Genomic DNA, 16611 nt, shown 5'->3' with positions numbered 1-16611 from the left:
ATGACTGTCCTTGAGGTGTCGGAATCCTGCAGAAGAAAATAGTGATGAGTTTTAATTCACTCTTTGCAAATGGATTTTCTCAAGGTCTGATTACAGTCAGGCACCCTGGGACCCTGCCCTGGTGTGCTCTGGGCCCCAGGCCACAGCCCCTTTCCTCTCTGGGAGACTCTGGTGGCCCCTTCAAGGTGCTCTTTTTTTTTTTTTTTTGAGACAGTCTCCCTCTGTCACCCAGGCTGGAGTGCCGTGGTGCGATCTTTACTCACTGTAACTTCTGCCTCCCAGGTTCAAGCAATTGTCCTGCCTCAGCCTCCCGAGTAGCTGAGACTACAGGCACGTGCCACCAGGCCCGGCTAATTTATGTATTTTTAGTAGAGGTGAGGTTTCACCATGTTGGCCAGGATGGTCTCAATCTCCTGACCTCGTGATCCACTTGCTTTGGTCTCCCAAAGTTCTGGGATTACGGGTCTCATGATACCTTTTTTTTTTTTTTTTTTTTTTTTTTAAATATTCTTGATTTATTTTCTGTGTAATCATTTCAATAACTGATTGGCCAGTAGAGTCTTTAGCTTTCCTATGTCCCTTCTCAAATTTAGAAGCCTGACTTGGACTTTGGCCCAGTTGCAATGTGTCCTTCATGGCCGGCCTTCCTGGTCCCCCTTCTGATTCCTGCAGCCAGAGCCCTGAGCAGGCCCCATTCACTTGAGTCCAAGCGGCCCTCTCTCCTCACTGCTACCATTGTACCCACCTGCTGGCCAGGCCCCTGCAGGGGCCTCTTTCCCCCTGACAGTTTCACCCCCATTCAGCAGCCAGAGTGCCCTCTTTATAAATGCAGATCAGAGCCTTTCACTGTATGTGTTCATCCAACAAACATTTACTGAGCACCTACTATGTGCTGGGCCCTGGTACAGGCACAGAGAATACATCAGGGAACAAAACCACACTCTCTGCTCTCCTGGAGCTTTCAGGAGAGGGGTGGGAAGAAAGACATGTAAAGGTGGAATGAGTCAGGTGGTGACGAGTGCATGGGAGAAAAGTAAAGCACAGAAATGGAGCAGAAAGTGCTGGCTAGAGTGAGCGGTGGAGGCGGGTGGTTTGCAATTTTCAACAGGGGTCTCAGGCCTGACTGAGGTGCTGAAGAGGTAAGACAGTGAGCCGCGTGGCTACGTGAGGTAAAAGAGCTGCAGCAGAACAGGTGGGAGGGTCACCAGGCATGGTGGCCCCTGTCTGTAGTCCTGACTACTCGACCCGGGCGCGGTGGCTCACGCCTGTCATCCCAGCACTTCGGGAGGCCAAAGCAGGTGGATCACCTGAGGTCAGCAGTTCAACACCAGCCTGGCCAACAGGGTGAAACCCTGTCTCTACTACAAATACAATACAAAAATTAGCCAGGCATGGTGGCATGTGCCTGTAATCCCATCTACTCAGGAGGCTGAGGCAGGAGAATCGCTTGAAGCTGGGAGGCAGAGGTTGCAGTGAGCCAAGATTGTGCCATTGCATTCCAACCTGGGCGACAGAGTAAGACTCCATCTCAACAAAACAAAACAAAACAACGAAATCTAACTACTGGAGAGGCTGAGGCGGGAGGATCACTTGAGCCCAGGAGTTTCAGGTTGCAGTGAGCTATGATCACACCACTACACTCCAGCCTGGGCGACAGAGGGAGACCCTGTCTAAAAAAAAAAGAAAGAAAAAAAAAAGTTGCAGCAGAGAAGAGCAAGTGCAAAGGCCCTGAGGCAGGAGTGTGCCTGGTGTGTTTGAGAACCTGTGGCTGAGCAGGTGAGATGTGCGGCGGAAGAGTGGCTAAGCAGGGTGAGAGGTCAAGAAAGCAGTTTGGTCAGACCAGGCCCTGCAGGTGACCAGGGCCTTTGCTCCTCTCCTGAGAAGGCAGCCCTCACAAGCCCTCGAGCTTCCCTGGCTGCTGTGAGGTCAGGCGGAGGGGGGTCGAGGCTGCAAGTGGGGACGCATGAGTGGGTGACAGGTGGCAATAGTAGAAGTGTGAGAAGAGCTGGGAGTCTGGGTCTGTTTTGAAAGTAGGGCCCAGGCTGTGCTGGTAGAGCTGGACGCAGGGTGCAAGAAGGGAAAGGATTTTTGCTGCTTAAATCCTAGCCCAGGGGACTCCATGTTTGGATCCCCTTCCATGAACACTCCCTTCATGGAAGCCATCTTTCTCTCTCCTTGATTTCCCCTCTGAAGTCCCCTTCCACACTCTCTCGTGGAAGCCTGTCTTCCCCTCCTAAACTCTCTCTCTCTGTATTCCCTACCGCTAAGGGTGGAAGCTGCTTTTCTCTCCTGGCTTCCATCTTTCTGGATGCTCTCACTCAGTGTGAGAGTTAGCTGTTTCTTTCTCTCTCCTTCTCCTGTTTCTGTCTCTCACTCTCAAAAAAAAAAAAAAAAAATCCTAGTCCAGCTGCCCACTGCTCATGGGGTAGAATTTTTTCTGTTTGTTTTTTGTTTTTTTGAGACGGAGTCTTGCTCTGTTGCCCAGGTTGGAGTGCAGTGGTGTGATCTCGGCTCACGGCAACCTCCATCTCCCAAGTTCAAGCAATTCTCCTGTCTCAGCCTCCTGAGTAGTTGGGATTGCAGTTGTGCGCCAACACGATCAGCTAACTTTTTTATTTTTAGTGAAGACGGGGTTTCACCATGTTGGCCAGGCTGGTCTCGAACTCCTGACCTCTTGATGAGTCTGCCTTGGCCTCCCAAAGTGCTGGGATTACAGGTGTGAGCCACGGAGCCCAGCGTGGGGTTCTTGACTCCTCTTCCCTGTCTGAGGTCTGGCATGTGCCTGCCCCAGCAGGCCTCTCCTGCACCTTCCACCTCCAGCTCCAGCTCGTGGCCTGATGTCGTTCCTCCTCTGAGTCCAGCGACCAGGCTGCCCCTGCCCCAGCGCCTCTTCCATTGATGTCTGCTCTTCCTGAACTGCCCTCCCGCCAGACGGCTGCTCCTTGGTGGCGGCTCAAGCATCCTTACTTCCTTAAACCAGAGTTTCCCCAGACACTGCAGCCAAGCACCCTTCGTTTTTCACGGCATTCCCCACGGTCTGTCAATGCGGCTTTTGTTGTTTTAATTTTCTGCCTTCTTGTTTTTGCTGGCCTGCCTTCCTAGAATATAAACCCCATGAGGGCAAAGGCGTTCGGCCTGACGCCAGCCAGGCAAAGTTGTCACAAATCTGGAAGAACGCAGACGTTCGGGAGCGCCCAGTTCCGTGGGTACTGCAGGCTCTTTCTGAACCTGCAAGGTGCGTGTTGCTGTCCCCGCTTTACAAGGGAGGAAGGAGTGCCCAGAGTCGTTCTATTTAGATCCGCCAAGGGCACAGTCGTTCTAGGAAGTAGACCGGGAGCTCGAACTTGGGTTTGTTGGTTCCAGAGCCCCTTCCGTGCCCCCTCCGGGCTGTGCCTGGGTGAGGTGCTTCCCCTCCCAGCCCCTCTTATGACTGGAGGGTTCGGTGGCTGAGCGGACCCGCTGGGCAGCAGGCCCCAGGCCCTGGCCTGCTTGTTGAAGGACTCAAAGGTGGCGACCGGGAGCCTGGCGGGACTTTCTTCCAGTCAGCCTAGAGGCACTTTTAGAGGAGCGTGTGTGTTTCGCAGGCTTCGTGTCTTAGTTCGTAACGAAGGCAGAGGGCACACATTTAGTTTAAAGCAAAACCTCAAACCCACCTCCACTCCCGGCCGGCCAGCTTCATGCCCTTCTGTCCCGTCCCCTCCTCTGCCCTCCACAGGTGAGAACGAGTGTCGGGGCGCCCCACGGAGCCCCAGGCTTCCCTCCCTAAAACTGCCTCGCTGTGTGCCCTTGGGCAACCCCGCCCTGCCTCAGTTTCCCCACTCATAAAGGCTCCACAGGTGGAATATCTGTCTCCGGCCGGGTCAGCCGCCGGGCCAACCCCGCAGGGCGGAAACCCGCGCCCCAGCCGCGCGCCGAGCCTCCCGGCGGCGCCCCCAGGGCAGGGCGGGCAGCGCGGGGAGGGGCCGCGGGGACCTGGGCCGCTGGGGCCGCCAGGGCCGCCGGCCGGCTCCGGGGGGCGCCCGCGGGAGGGCGCGGCCGGCGCGGGGGGCGCGGGCGGCGGCGGGGGGCGGAGACGCGGCGCGGCTTCCGCTCCCGCGCGCCCTGCTCCCTCCTCCTCCCAGCCGTCCTGGTCTGCGGCGCCCGAGGGGGGAGGCGGAGGCGCCGGGAGCCGCGCGAGGAGCCGGAGCCGCCGCCGCCGCGCCATGGAGCCCGAGTGAGCGCGGCGCGGGCTCGTCCGGCCGCCGGACAACATGGAGGCAGCGCCGCCCCGGCCGCCGTGGCCGCTGCCGCTGCTGCTGGTGCTGGTGCTGTGCGGCTGCCCGGCCCCCGCCGCGGGTAGGTGGGCGCGGGCCGGCCGGGGGCGGCGGGCCGCTCGGACAATGGCCAAGTGCGCGGGCGCCGCCGCCGCCGCCTCGGAAGCCGCTTGGCGAGTCGGGGCGCGCGCCGGGGACCCCCCACCGTCCCCGGAGTCCCCGCCGCGCGCGGGCCCTTTGTCTCCCCGCCCGGGCCCTTCCCGGGGACGCCGCGTCCCGGGCCGGTGAGGAGGGCGCGCGGGCGGCGCCGGCTCCGCCAGGTGCGGCGCGGGCGGGTCCTCACCTGCCCCGCCCGCGGGAAGAAGCCGCGAGCCGAGCCCGGGCCGGGCACCGAGCGGGGACCTGGGGCCCGGAGGCAGGCCTGGCCCGGGGAGCCGTTTCGCGAAAGCCCGTTTCTAGCGGCCGCGCGACCGGCCCGCGTGCTGCGAGGACGGGCTGAAGTTGCCGCGAGAAAGTTCTGAGCCCGGGCGCGGGGCGGCCTGGCCGGTGGCGCTGCCCCCCGTGAGCCGCGTGGCTGTGGGTTTCCGGGCGGACTGACACCTGCCAGGTGCCCGGGCGACCCCGAACGCCCCGTGTGGCCGCCGGGGCCCCAGATGGCGTCCCTCCCCGGGTCGGCTGCGCGGGGCGGTGGGGAGGCAGGCTCGTGCCTCAGTGGTACACGCCCGTGGGGAGAGGTAGGGCCGGGGAACTTTCTCTCCAACTTTTGGTGTTTCCCAAGGGGTGGAGTTTGAGGTCAGGAGGACTCAGGAAACTTCAGCAGTTGTGAAACGCTACACTTGTTCTTTTAATTTGGAGATTGCCATGTGGTTTTTGAAGCAAGCCTCTTGCTACCTAAATCATTCTCTTCGGATGTGCGTGTTTTGTTTTTCTGGAGTATGGCCGGCCAAGTGGCACAGACGCTAGTGCCTGTGCGCGCCGGGGCTCCTGTCCTGTTCTGTCTGCGGCAGTTCAGCGGGAGGACCTCGGGCCCCTTTGTCTGGGCCTCCTTAAGGCAAACAGCTGTCTCCCTGGGTATTTCCATGGTGGATGGTGCAGCGGGGTGGCCCTGTAGTCACATCCCCCAGGCTGCAGCCTTTGCCTGTAGGTGTGGGGGGCAGTGGGGAACAGGAGGAGCCTGGCGTTTGCTTCAAGTCCTCCTGCCTCTGGCCCAAGCCTGGAGATTCTGTGGACAGTTTCACCTCAAATCTGCCTCAGGAGCGTGTTTACATTTTGGGGCCATGTCTGGAGTTAGCAAAACAAGGTGAAGACAAAACAGTGACAGTATCTAGGGAGCACAGGCCAGCGCCTCTCCTTTTTCCGGAAATGCCTGGATCAAGGAGTCAAAAGGGATTTTGGGGAAGCTGTTTTAAAGTGTGTGTGTGTGAGGGGGGTTCTTAGCCGACCACGTTGCCTTTCACCTCATTGCAGTTTTGGGTTTTGTGCACGTTTTGGGGTCATGTTGCTGGAATCAAATGCCTGTCGTCCATGTGGTTCGGGCCCCTAAGTAGAAAGAATTACAGCTGTGGAGTTCAGTTGTGTGTGAGGCAAAAATAGAGTTGATTATTTTAACATTAGGCGCAAGGCCTGGGAGCCCCAGCGAATGTGGTGATCCCATCCTAAAATGGAAGACAAGGGAGGAATCTTTCTGCAGAACCGCTGTATGTTGTGTCCCTGATTTTCTGTGTGAGTTACAGAAAATCTGTATCTCGGTCCCCAGCGAAGCCAGTAAGTGGGCAGCAGATTATTTTTCCTGATTGCTTCCTGTTGCAATTTGAAGCTGTGAACCCAAGGAAATGGCTTTGTTCTAGTGGCCCCAGCGCTGAGAACTTCCCCAGCTCCCAAGCCCTAGGCCTCTCTCTTCCCGGACCTGAGTGCTTGTTCCAGGGCCAGCCTGTCTAGCAGGCACCCCCTCTCCCCTGGGAGGCGCCTCCTGTCGATGCCCAAGGCCAAGGCCCAGCCCTCTGGGAGGGCCCAGTAGGGCTGAGTGGGGTTAACGGAGTGCCTTGTGGAGCGCCCTGAGAATCCCCTCCAAAGCAGGGCCCCCTGCGTTTAACTCCCCTGTTCCTTTCCAAGAAATTCCCCGGTGAACTCGATCCAACATTTGTTCAGCACTTTTCTGGGGAGATCCACCTCGTGCTTCCTGTCGTTTTTGGAACCCGTTTAATTTCAGCCGTGCTGTGTCACTGCTCAGGCATTTAGTAGAACTCACACACAGGGGTGGGGGGGTGCAGGCAGGTGAGGCCTCCCAGTTGCTTTCTCCCTTGCAGCGACCGGTGGCAGGGCTGAGGGGGTTTTGGGGGTCAGACCCAGCTGGGTTTACATGCTTGGTAGCTGTTTGACTTCAGACAGCATACTTCGTTTCTGTCATCTCGTCCCGCTCCCCTCCTAGGCTGTGTGGAGCCGTAAGTGCCCTGTGTGAGACCTTTAGCCCCATTCCCAGCCCAGGTGCGGGACTGGCCGCAGAACTGCAGTGAGCGCAGTTGGGTGTCAGAGTCCTTGATCTTGCTGGCCCCGGCCAGTCTAGAGGCTGTTATTGCAATAGTTGGATTTTTCCTGTGTGACCTTGGACATCCAGTCTACTGACTGACTCACTCACTGCTGCAGCCCCCGGGGGGCCGGAGTAGTTAGCACTGTGGACAGAGCCCCGGTGTCAAAGGTCTGATCCCAGCCTGGCCACTTGCTGTGCTGGGAAGCCTGGGAAGTTGACATTACCTTTGCATACCTCAGTTTTCTCACCTATAAAATGGGAATAAGAATCCTTCCTACCATGAATTCAGTGGGTTAACGTGCACCTGGCCCTGTGTAATGTTGTTGCTGTTTTGCTTTGGTGTCTGCTACCATGTGAAGTGCTGGGGTTGGATGCGGCAGAATGGCAGATAATGCCCGGCCCCCGAGGTCAGGGCGTCGTCCCATGGGGAGGACGGGGAAACAAGCTGTGTAGCCCTGCAGAGGTGGGCCTAGGGTGTGCTTTCAGCCTTGGGGTGTCCTGTGAGAGGTCCTTAGAGGCCAGATCATGCTGTGGTGTCTGGTTGTGATCCAGAAGGTAGTGGAAGCTTCTGGAAGGCTTTAGGCAGGAGAGATAGGGAATGCACGCCAAAGCCAGATCTTTCCTAGGTGAAAGGTGGAGTTGATTTTTTTTTTTAATTGAGATGAAAGTTACATAATATAAAATTAAAGTCTACAAGGCAGGTATTTAGTACACTCACAATGTTTACAACCATCTCTTCTATCAAGTTATGAGACATTTCCATCACCCCAGAATTAAACCCATACCCATTACACAGTGACTTCCCAATCCCTCTTCCCCGATGCTCTAGTGATCTCCAGTCTGCTTTCTGCCTCTATGGCTCTGCCTGTTTGGGGTGTTTTGTATGAATGGTCTCAAATGATACATCCTCTGTTGATGTCTGTCGTCTTTCATGGCTGACTTCCTTGGTTACTGTAATGTTTTCGGGGATTATCCAAGTAGTACCACCCATGGGTGTTTCAGCCCCCCTTTTTTTTTTCTTTTTTTTTTTTTTTGAGACGGAGTTTCGCTCTTGTTACCCAGGCTGGAGTGCAATGGCGCCATCTCGGCTCACTGCAACCTCCACCTCCTGGGTTCAGGCAATTCTCCTGCCTCAGCCTCCTGAGTAGCTGGGATTACAGGCACGCGCCACCGTGCCCAGCTAATTTTTTGTATTTTTAGTAGAGACGGGGTTTCACCATGTTGACCAGGATGGTCTCGATCTCTTGACCTCGTGATCCACCCGCCTCGGCCTCCCAAAGTGCTGGGATTACAGGGGTGAGCCACCGCGCCCGTCCCCCTTTTTTTTTTCTTAAAGAGGGAGTCTCGCTCTGTCACCCAGGCTGGAGTGCAGCGGTGCGATCTTGTCTCACTGCAACTTCCACCTCCTGGGTTTAAGCCGTTCTCCTGCCTCAGCCTCCTGAGTAGCTTGGATTCCAATCACCGCCCCCGCCACCATGCCGGGCTAATTTTTGTGTTTTTAGTAGAGACAGGGTTTCACCAAGTTGGCCAGGATGGTCTTGAACTCCTGACCTCAAGTGATCCGCCCACCTTGGCCTCGCAAAGTGCTGGGATTACTGCGCCCGGCCTGTTTCAGCCCTTTTTGTGGCTGAATAATATTCCACTGTACGGAGGGACCACATTCTATTTGTCAGTTCATCCACGATTGGATTGATCGTGGTTGGTTGCTTCTTCCAGCAGCTTGAGCCAGGCACATGCATCCTGTTGGAGGTGACCAGTGGAAGACTCTGGCCTGAGACTTCCCTGCTGAGATTCAGGAATGAGCCAGGTGATGGGGATGAGCTGGGGAGTCAGTGCTGGCCTCTCAGAGGACAGACCTGGGCCCTGAGAGGAGTGCTGGGAGGGTAAGAGTAAGGGCCAAGTTCAGGTTACAGAAGCCGTGAGACAGCCGGACATTTGTGGTTTGTGAGGCCTCGAGGACACTTAATGCGATCTCCAAATGGGGAGTCTGTTGGGGAGGCCCTGGCGGGAGCTGGGGCTACATCCAGCTCGTTGGCTTGGTGGCCCCGTTCACTTATTTGTTCAGGAAGCAGCAGGGTGTGGGCTTCATGCCAGGCCTCTCTGCAGGGCTGTCCTGGGGGCAGCGGCCCAAGTGTGACAGGCGGAGGCAGCTGTGGCTTGCGACCAGCCTGCCCCAGGGACCCACCGGCTGGCTCCGGCTGCTCTCTGCATTCTCTTCAGCTCTAGAGAGCCATGTGCTGGCCCTCAGCCTCAGTTTCCTCATTTGCAAAATTGGGATGATGTTGTCCACCTTGCATGTGCTGGTGGGGTCCGGGGCGAGGGAGCTGAGGGCCAAGAGCTCCTGCCCTGGGGCATTCAGTGTCTTTGAAGAGGCCCCCGAAAGTGTGACTGAGAGCCAGTCCCCAGCACTCTTGTCTAGGCGGGGACCAGGAGGTGGGTGAAGATGTTTGGGGTCTGAGCTCTGTGCTGGTTGCCCAGAGCTCTGAGTTAAGAGCCAAGATGGATGCCGGCACTATCCTTTCTTGCCCCACCTGGGTAAGTGGGGGGGCTGCCCTCCTGGGTTGAGGGTGAGGTGTCCCTGTGCCCCTAAGCCATGCAGGAGCATGTGCAGACGGGCAGCTCGTATGTACCCGAGTGGCGCTCCGAGGTCCCTGCTCATTCCCAAGCCCTGTGTTGTGGTCCCTGTGCTCCGGCCCCAGTCTCTGGTTTCCAGTTTGTCCTGGTTTGCCTGACGCTTTGTAGGGGGCAGTTGGCTTTGGTGGCCTGGCTCCTCGTGTGCCAGAGCCGTGGCTGCTGTGCCTCTTGCTCTCAGTGTGCCAGGAGCCTCATTTTCTGATTGAGCCTCATGGGCTGGAGGTTCTGCCACAGGGACACTGTTCTCTATCCCTTGTGCTTGGGGTCTCCTGCTATAGACCCCCTGGGAAGTTGTCTTGGGAGTGGGGGGATTGTTCTTTCTGGGTATTTTCTTATTTGCTTTATTGGAGTGTATTTAATTTAATATATATATATATATATATATATATTTTAAACATCTGCTTTTAGTTTGCCTTAATGTAATGTTTTTTGAGATTTAATTGTTTTTTTGAGTCTTGCTCTGTTGCCCAGGCTGGAACACTGTGACTGCTTGCCGCAGCCTCTAGCTCCTGGGCTGAAGCAATCTTTTCACCTCAGCCCGCAAGTAGTTAGGACCACAGGTGTGCCCAGCTAATTTTATTTTTTATAGAGACAGGGTTTCACTGTGTAGCCCAGGCTGGCCTTGAACTCCTGGGCTTAAGCCATCCTCTCGCCTCAGCCTCCCAAAGTGTTGGGATTGCAGGTGTGAGCCGCTGTGCCTGGCCTTAATGCAATTTTTCTGGTGGTTAAACCGAGGTGAAGGTCCACTCAAGGAGGAAAGTGGTTTTTAGCCTTTGTGGGCCCCTTTTAGCCTCAAGGGCCCCTTCAAGGATATGATAATGGCTCCTCTACTAAGAATGTGCCTGTTGGGGGTGACTCAGGCTCCACTCCACCCCATTGCAGGTATCCAGGGCTCCGCAGGGCTCAGAGCCCCCTCCCTCCTCCCTGTGGGGCCTTGGGGCCTCAGTTTCCTTTTTTTTTGTAAAACGGAACGAGCTGATTCCAATCTCCATGGTCTCTCCTAGCACGGGGCTTTACATTTTTCTTCCTGCAGGATCCTGAGGCCTCTGGACTGCTAGGGATTGAGAGTGCCTCTTCTGAGGCACTCCTTCTGTGCCCTCCCTCACCCTGAAGCACCTGGTTCTTTCTTCTTCTTTTTTTTTTTTTAAAGACAAGATCTCAGCTCACCATAACCTCTGCCTTTCTGGTTCAAGCAATTCTTGTGCCTCAGTAGCTGTGACTGCAGGTGTCTGCCACCATGCCTGGCTAGTTTTTGTATTTTTAGTAGAGATGGGGTTTTGCCATGTTGGCCAGGCTGGTCTTGAACTCCTGACTTCAAGTGATCTGCTTGCCTTGGCCTCCCAAAGTGCTGGGATTACAGGCGTGAGCCACTGTGTCCTGCCTGCCTGGCTAATTTTAAAAAATTTGTTGGCCGGGCGCGGTGGCTCAAGCCTGTAATCCCAGCACTTTGGGAGGCCGAGGCGGGTGGATCACGAGGTCAAGAGATCGAGACCATCCTGGTCAACACAGTGAAACCCCGTCTCTACTAAAAATACAAAACATTAGCTGGGCACGGTGGCGCGTGCCTGTAATCCCAGCTACTCAGGAGGCTGAGGCAGGAGAATTGCCTGAACCCAGGAGGCGGAGGTTGCGGTGAGCCGAGATCGCGCCATTGCACTCCAGCCTGGGTAACGAGAGCGAAACTCCGTCCCAAAAAAAAAAAAAAAAAAAAAAAAATTTGTTGTGGAGACAGGTGTCTTGCTTTGCTGTCCAGGCTGGTCTTGAACTCCTGGCATCAAGTGATCCTCCCACCTCAGCCTCCCAAAGTGTTCGGATTATAGGCATGAGCCACTGTGCTCAGCCTATTTTATTATTATTATTAGTATTTAATTTTATTTTTTCTCACTACTGTCCAGGCTGGCCTCCAACTCTTCAAAGGATCCTCCTGCCTCAGCCTCCTGAGTAGCTGGGACTGCAGGCGTGTGCTACCACACCCTACTTTGTGCTTTTATTTTTATATCTTTGCTCTTGTTAAAAGCCAGTTGCCATTTCATGATACACAGGTGCACTTTATGGCATTTACCTGACTGAGGAGTTTTTCCAGACTTCATTGCTATTACAAGGCATGCGTGCTCGTGTGTCTCTGCATGTGTATAAGTGTTTTTATGGGATACATTCCTAGTCAAAGAGTGTCCCTTTATGTTTTTAAAGATACTGAGGCCGGGCATGGTGGCTCACCCAGGTAATGCCAGCACTTTGGGAGGTTGAGGCAGGAGGATCACTTGAGTCCAGGAGTTTGAGACCAGGCTGGGCAACATTGGGAGACCCCATCTCTACAAAAAAATTAAAAAATTAGCTGGGTATGGTTGCCCACTCCTGTAGTCTCAGCTACTTGAAAGGCTGAGGTGGGAAAATCTCTTGAGCCCAGGAGGTCAAGGCTGCAGTAAGCCATGATCATGCCCCTGCAACAGATCTACCCTGGGCAGCAGAGTGAGACCCTGGCTCAAATACATACACACGTACACACACACATACATAACTCCTGAAAGGCTGTAATTCATACCTGCAAGCATCTATGAGAACACATACTTCCCTACATCCTCGCTGATGCTGGCGATGACCAGATTTTGGTTTTTGGTATTTTCTTTGGTTCCAGTTTGGTTCAAAATTATGACACCTTTTGACTTGCACAACTCTCATTTCTGGTTTATTGGTATTTATTTTTCTGCAAATTGTCTACACTTATCCTTGGCCTATTTTTCTGTTGTTTGTCTTTTTCTTTCTTTTTTTTTTTTTTTTTTTTTTTGAGATGAAGCTCTGTCTCCCAGGCTGGAGTTCAATGGCATGATTGTGATCTCAGCTCACTGTAGCCTCTGCCTCCCGGGTTCAAGCAATTCTCCTGCCTCAGCCTCCCAGGTAGCTGGGACTACAGGCGTGCGCCACCACACCTGGCTAATTTTTGTATGTTTAGTAGAGATGGGTTTCACCATGTTGGCCAGGCTGGTCTAGAACTCCTGACCTCAAGTGAACCACCCACCTCCACCTCCGAAAGTGCTGGGATTACAGGTGTAAGTCATCATGCCTGGCCTGTTTATCTTTTTCTTATTGATTTGTGGGAGGTCTTTATTTGGTGTGGACTTTAATCCTTTTTTCTGTTTGTTTCAGATTTCACTGCTGGTCTGTAGCTAGTCCTTCATCCTTTTTTCTGGCGGTACATTATCATAAAGGCATTAAAAAGCTTCACGTAATCACACCTCTTCTTTTCCGTATGGGTTTTTTCCTATCCCTATTCCCCAGATGTTTCTCCATCTCCAGATTATAAATATTATATTGTCCATTATTTTCTTCCAGCAATGTTAACTGTTTTGTGTTTTACATTCAGACATTTTTCTGATTTTTTTTTTTTTTTTTTTGGTATATGGCATGAGATAGGGCTCTGGCCAGTGAATAGGGAGTTGTCCAACACCTTGGTAGGATGGTCAATTCCGTCCATTCATTGAAAATGCTGCCCTTTCATGTGCAGGGTCCACAGATACCTGGGTCCTGATTCCAGAACCTTCCCTGTTCTCCACTGCCTGTGGGTGTCTTTCGGTACTGGAACGCTGCTGTCTCCATCTCTGAAGCATCAGACTATATTTTGAGATCAGTTGTACAAATTCCCACCTCACTGTCCTTTTCAAAAAATATGTTGGCTCTTCTTGCACATTTACTCTTTTGTGGTGAACTTCAGAGCCATCCTATCAGGTTCCATCCTTTGATCTCTCGATCCAGGGATGATAAATGGTGATATCCAACAGGTGTCAGAGCGTCAGATTTTAAGTGGCCTCTGATGAGCTGGCGGTCTTAGGCTGTGGAAGTGAACTCATCTGCCGGGTGCAGTGGAGCCGGCCTTGACATTTGTGGGTTTTGCTGACAGTTGTGGAGGGCTCTGGAGGTGCCCTTTGTGCCGAATTCCCTGACACACTCCTACTGCCCACTCACTCCCGTGTGGGCTCAGGAAAGAAACTCTCATGCACTCTAATTTTAGCATTAGCCTGAGGGCAAATAGAATTACTGAGTTAATTATCACTCCCCTCCCCTAGTGCGTTCCAGAGCAAAATGTGGGCACCTTTCATTTCTTCCCTGGGGTGTACCCCTCTATTAGCCCAGATGGGGAGGCGGTACCTGCTTGGCAAAGCTCTCAGGAAATTGCTCAACGGGGCATTAATAGCTATCCAAGCGCATGGCCCTGGCCAGAACACGCCGGGCTGGGTGCTGGGTGCCTTTCAGGCTCTAGCCACCTTGGGTTCTGTGCCAGGAAGAAGCAGGCTGTCTCCTTGAGGGGACCTGAAGCTTAATGTCCTCACTGTATGAGGTGGTTTTGGAGCAAGACACGTCCTGGGGCTTGCTTCTGTGGGTAAAGGTCATTTCCCCCAGAGTGAACTTGGTTCCCAAAAGGAGCCTGGATGTGGGTGTGGCCATGCTGCCCTGGCCTCCTCACTGCAGCTGGAGCCTCTGAGCTGACATCCATGCCTGTTCTTTCTCGAACTGTAGACACAGGCCCCATCTCTGCCCCTGCCCACCCGAAAGCCTACCCCTCCCTCCCCTCCAGTCAGACCCCCTGGGCTCTGAGGCTTCACCTACAGGCCCTGCAGTGCATACTCCGTGAAAGGCTGGATTCAGAGCAGATGACATCAGCTTTTACTTGGTCTCTTTGCTTTCTGGAACCTTCCTTTTGCCTGTTTATCTTATGCTCTGGCCAGAGTAATTTTTCTCAAAGTAGTTTTCATCATGTCTTTCTTTTCTCAGAAAGTTGTGCCCATAATCCAGCATCGGAACTTTTTGGCCTGGCGTGCCGTGCTGCCCTGAGTAGGCCTGCCCATCTTCTGCCCCTGGTGTGGGTATTTCTCTGGCCAGATCCGTCTGGAACCTTCCATGGTCCACCCAGCCTGGGAGGGCTTTGAGGACAGGGGCTGTCTTTGTGTCCTTCTGCCTTTAGTGTGATGTCTGGTAGATGATCAATAACTGTTCTGAGGCCATCCAAGGCCTCATCTGTCCAGGCAGCAGATCTTACCCATCCTCACCTCCTGTGGCTCAAATTCTGCTGGGCATCGGCTCCCTCTGCCGTCCCCAAATCTAGTGCAGGCTGTAGGACACCTGTCTGGCTAATGACATAAAGCTTCTGGGGCCAAGTGTGAGGGATCCCTCTCCTCCTGCAGTAAGAGCCCATATTTCTGGGATGTGAGAAACCTAGTGTACCCCAAAGGGACTTGACTGAAATCCCAGGTCCACGTGGTACCTACCAACTCCCTATGGCCCAGACTCATGAGATGTCATGGCGGGGGCGCCGGCTCAGGTGCGTGTATCCTTCACTTGGCATTCTCACCATTTTCCAAAAACCTTTATGTAAACATTTTTAATCATGCAAAAGAGGAATTATGGAATAATAAGTGTTTATACTAAAAGGCTTTGGTCCTTTTTATTTATTTTTTGAGTGGCGTCTCGCTCTGTCTCCCAGGCTTGAGTGCAGTGGCACAATCTCGGCTCACTGCAACCTCTGCCTCCTGGGTAGCTGGGATTACAGGCATCCACCACCACACCTAGCTAATTTTTGTATTTTTAATGGAGACGGGGTTTCACCATGTTGGCCAGGCTGGTCTGGAACTCCTGACCTCAGGTGATCCACCTGCCTTGGCCTCCCAAAGTGCTGGGATTACAGGCATGAGCCACCGCGCCCAGCCTGGTACTTTTAAAATTTATTTCAAGACTGAGTCTCACTCTTGCCGAGGCTGGAGTGTCGTGGTGCCATCACAGCCCACTGCAGCCTTGACCTTCCCCTGGGTTCATGTGGTTCTCCTGCCTCAGCCTCCTGAGCAGCTGGGACCACAGGCACACACCACCATGCCTGTAGGTATGGTGGTAATTTTTTTTTTTAAACTTTTTTTTTTGTAGGGATGGAATCTTGCCATGTTGCCCAGGCTGATTTGGAACTCCTGGGCTCAAGTGATCCTCCTGCCTCAGCCTTCCAAAGTGCTGGGATTACAGGTGTGAGCCTCTGCGCCTAGCTACTTTGGTAGTTTTGAGTTAAAATTATGGAGTAGGTGACTGAATGAGTGATGTTTTTAATTGGTTCTTAAGAATTTGAGCATGAAGAGAGCGTCACCCTCCCAGGTTGTGCCCCCAGGAGTCGTGTACGTGCTGCTTGGCCGCTGCTCAGGGGCCCAGGGAGTTTGCTGCGGTGCCGGAGGACGCCTGGGCTGTGCTCCCTTGGGACACTTATTCAGCTGCTGTGGCCGCTGCCACCACAGTCCTTGCCATGTAGGCTCCACTGCAGTTGTGGTTACAAAGAGCGAGCGGCCGGAGACTCCTGACCTGCCCTGCAGCGCTCTCCGGGCATGTGCTGGCTTTGGTGCTGTCAGCTGCCCTGCCGCAGAGCAGCCCTCAGTATGGCGTTGCCTGTGCCAGTGGAGCAGGTGACTACCTGGCCTCGGGTGGAACCACAGGCCATGGCTCTGGTACTGGTCTGTGACAGCGTATCACCCTGTGGGTCAGATCCCCGGGACCTAGTGGGCTAGGATAGGGAGAGCTGCATTCACAGGGGTGGCTTGGAGACTGTGTGCCCAGTGTGGATCTATATGCTGACCCGGCTAGGCTCTGCCCTCCGTGGCCCCCAGGCTGCCCGGCCTGTCCCCCAATGGCCTGGGGCAGAGCTCCAGAGAGCCACGGCTGGCCAAGGGTTCACGGATTCTCACCCGCCCCCTGTGCCTCAGCAGACGCCTGGGCAGCAAACAGCTTGAGGTGTGTGGAGGACGGCTTATGGCGGGAGGGCAGGACAGGGGCTGCTTTCCCCGCTTTGGCCACCGGTTTTAATTAAAAAAAAAAAAATTCCACCTATTGAAAAATTTTATCCTCTTAAGAAAACAACATTTAAAAACCAGCCCCTTCTGCTCATCATCCAGTGTGCTCGCTGGCCAAGCAGAGCGGGTCCCATTAGGAGCAGAGGCTGGTGGAGGTGCCACTTGGCTTCTCAGTGTTGAAGGCCCATTTTGGATCCAGTCTACCTTCATGGCCCCTTGGGCTGCAGGGCCCTGGGTTGGGCATGACTGATTTGGAGGGTGATGTGAGATATCTGGGATCCAGGCCAGTCTGGCACACTGCTAGGTGCTAGGCGCTGGGCTCCAGGCTGCTGGGGGCTAGGTGCTGGGTTCCGGTGCTGGGCTCCGGGCCGCTGGGTGCTAG

General features: G+C 54.4%; 1 protein-coding gene across 1 annotated transcript in view; it reads left to right on the top strand.

Moving 5' to 3' along the window:
• The first annotated feature begins 4122 nt into the window (after window positions 1-4122).
• The window catches only part of LRP5 (LDL receptor related protein 5), a 131919-nt gene continuing 119430 nt past the window's right edge, over window positions 4123-16611 (top strand). Inside the window, exon 1 of the mRNA XM_032282590.1 lies at window positions 4123-4335. Coding sequence (XP_032138481.1) covers window positions 4251-4335 — 85 coding nt within the window. The 5' untranslated portion in view covers window positions 4123-4250. The remainder of the gene's footprint in view (window positions 4336-16611) is intronic.

This window comes from Sapajus apella, unplaced genomic scaffold (assembly GCF_009761245.1).
Source record: "Sapajus apella isolate SASKATOON/1434 unplaced genomic scaffold, GSC_monkey_1.0 scaffold14, whole genome shotgun sequence".
In the NCBI taxonomy this organism is placed as follows: Eukaryota; Metazoa; Chordata; class Mammalia; order Primates; family Cebidae; genus Sapajus; species Sapajus apella.
Note: the sequence above shows the minus strand (reverse complement) of the source record. Positions and strands in the feature narration are given on the sequence as shown.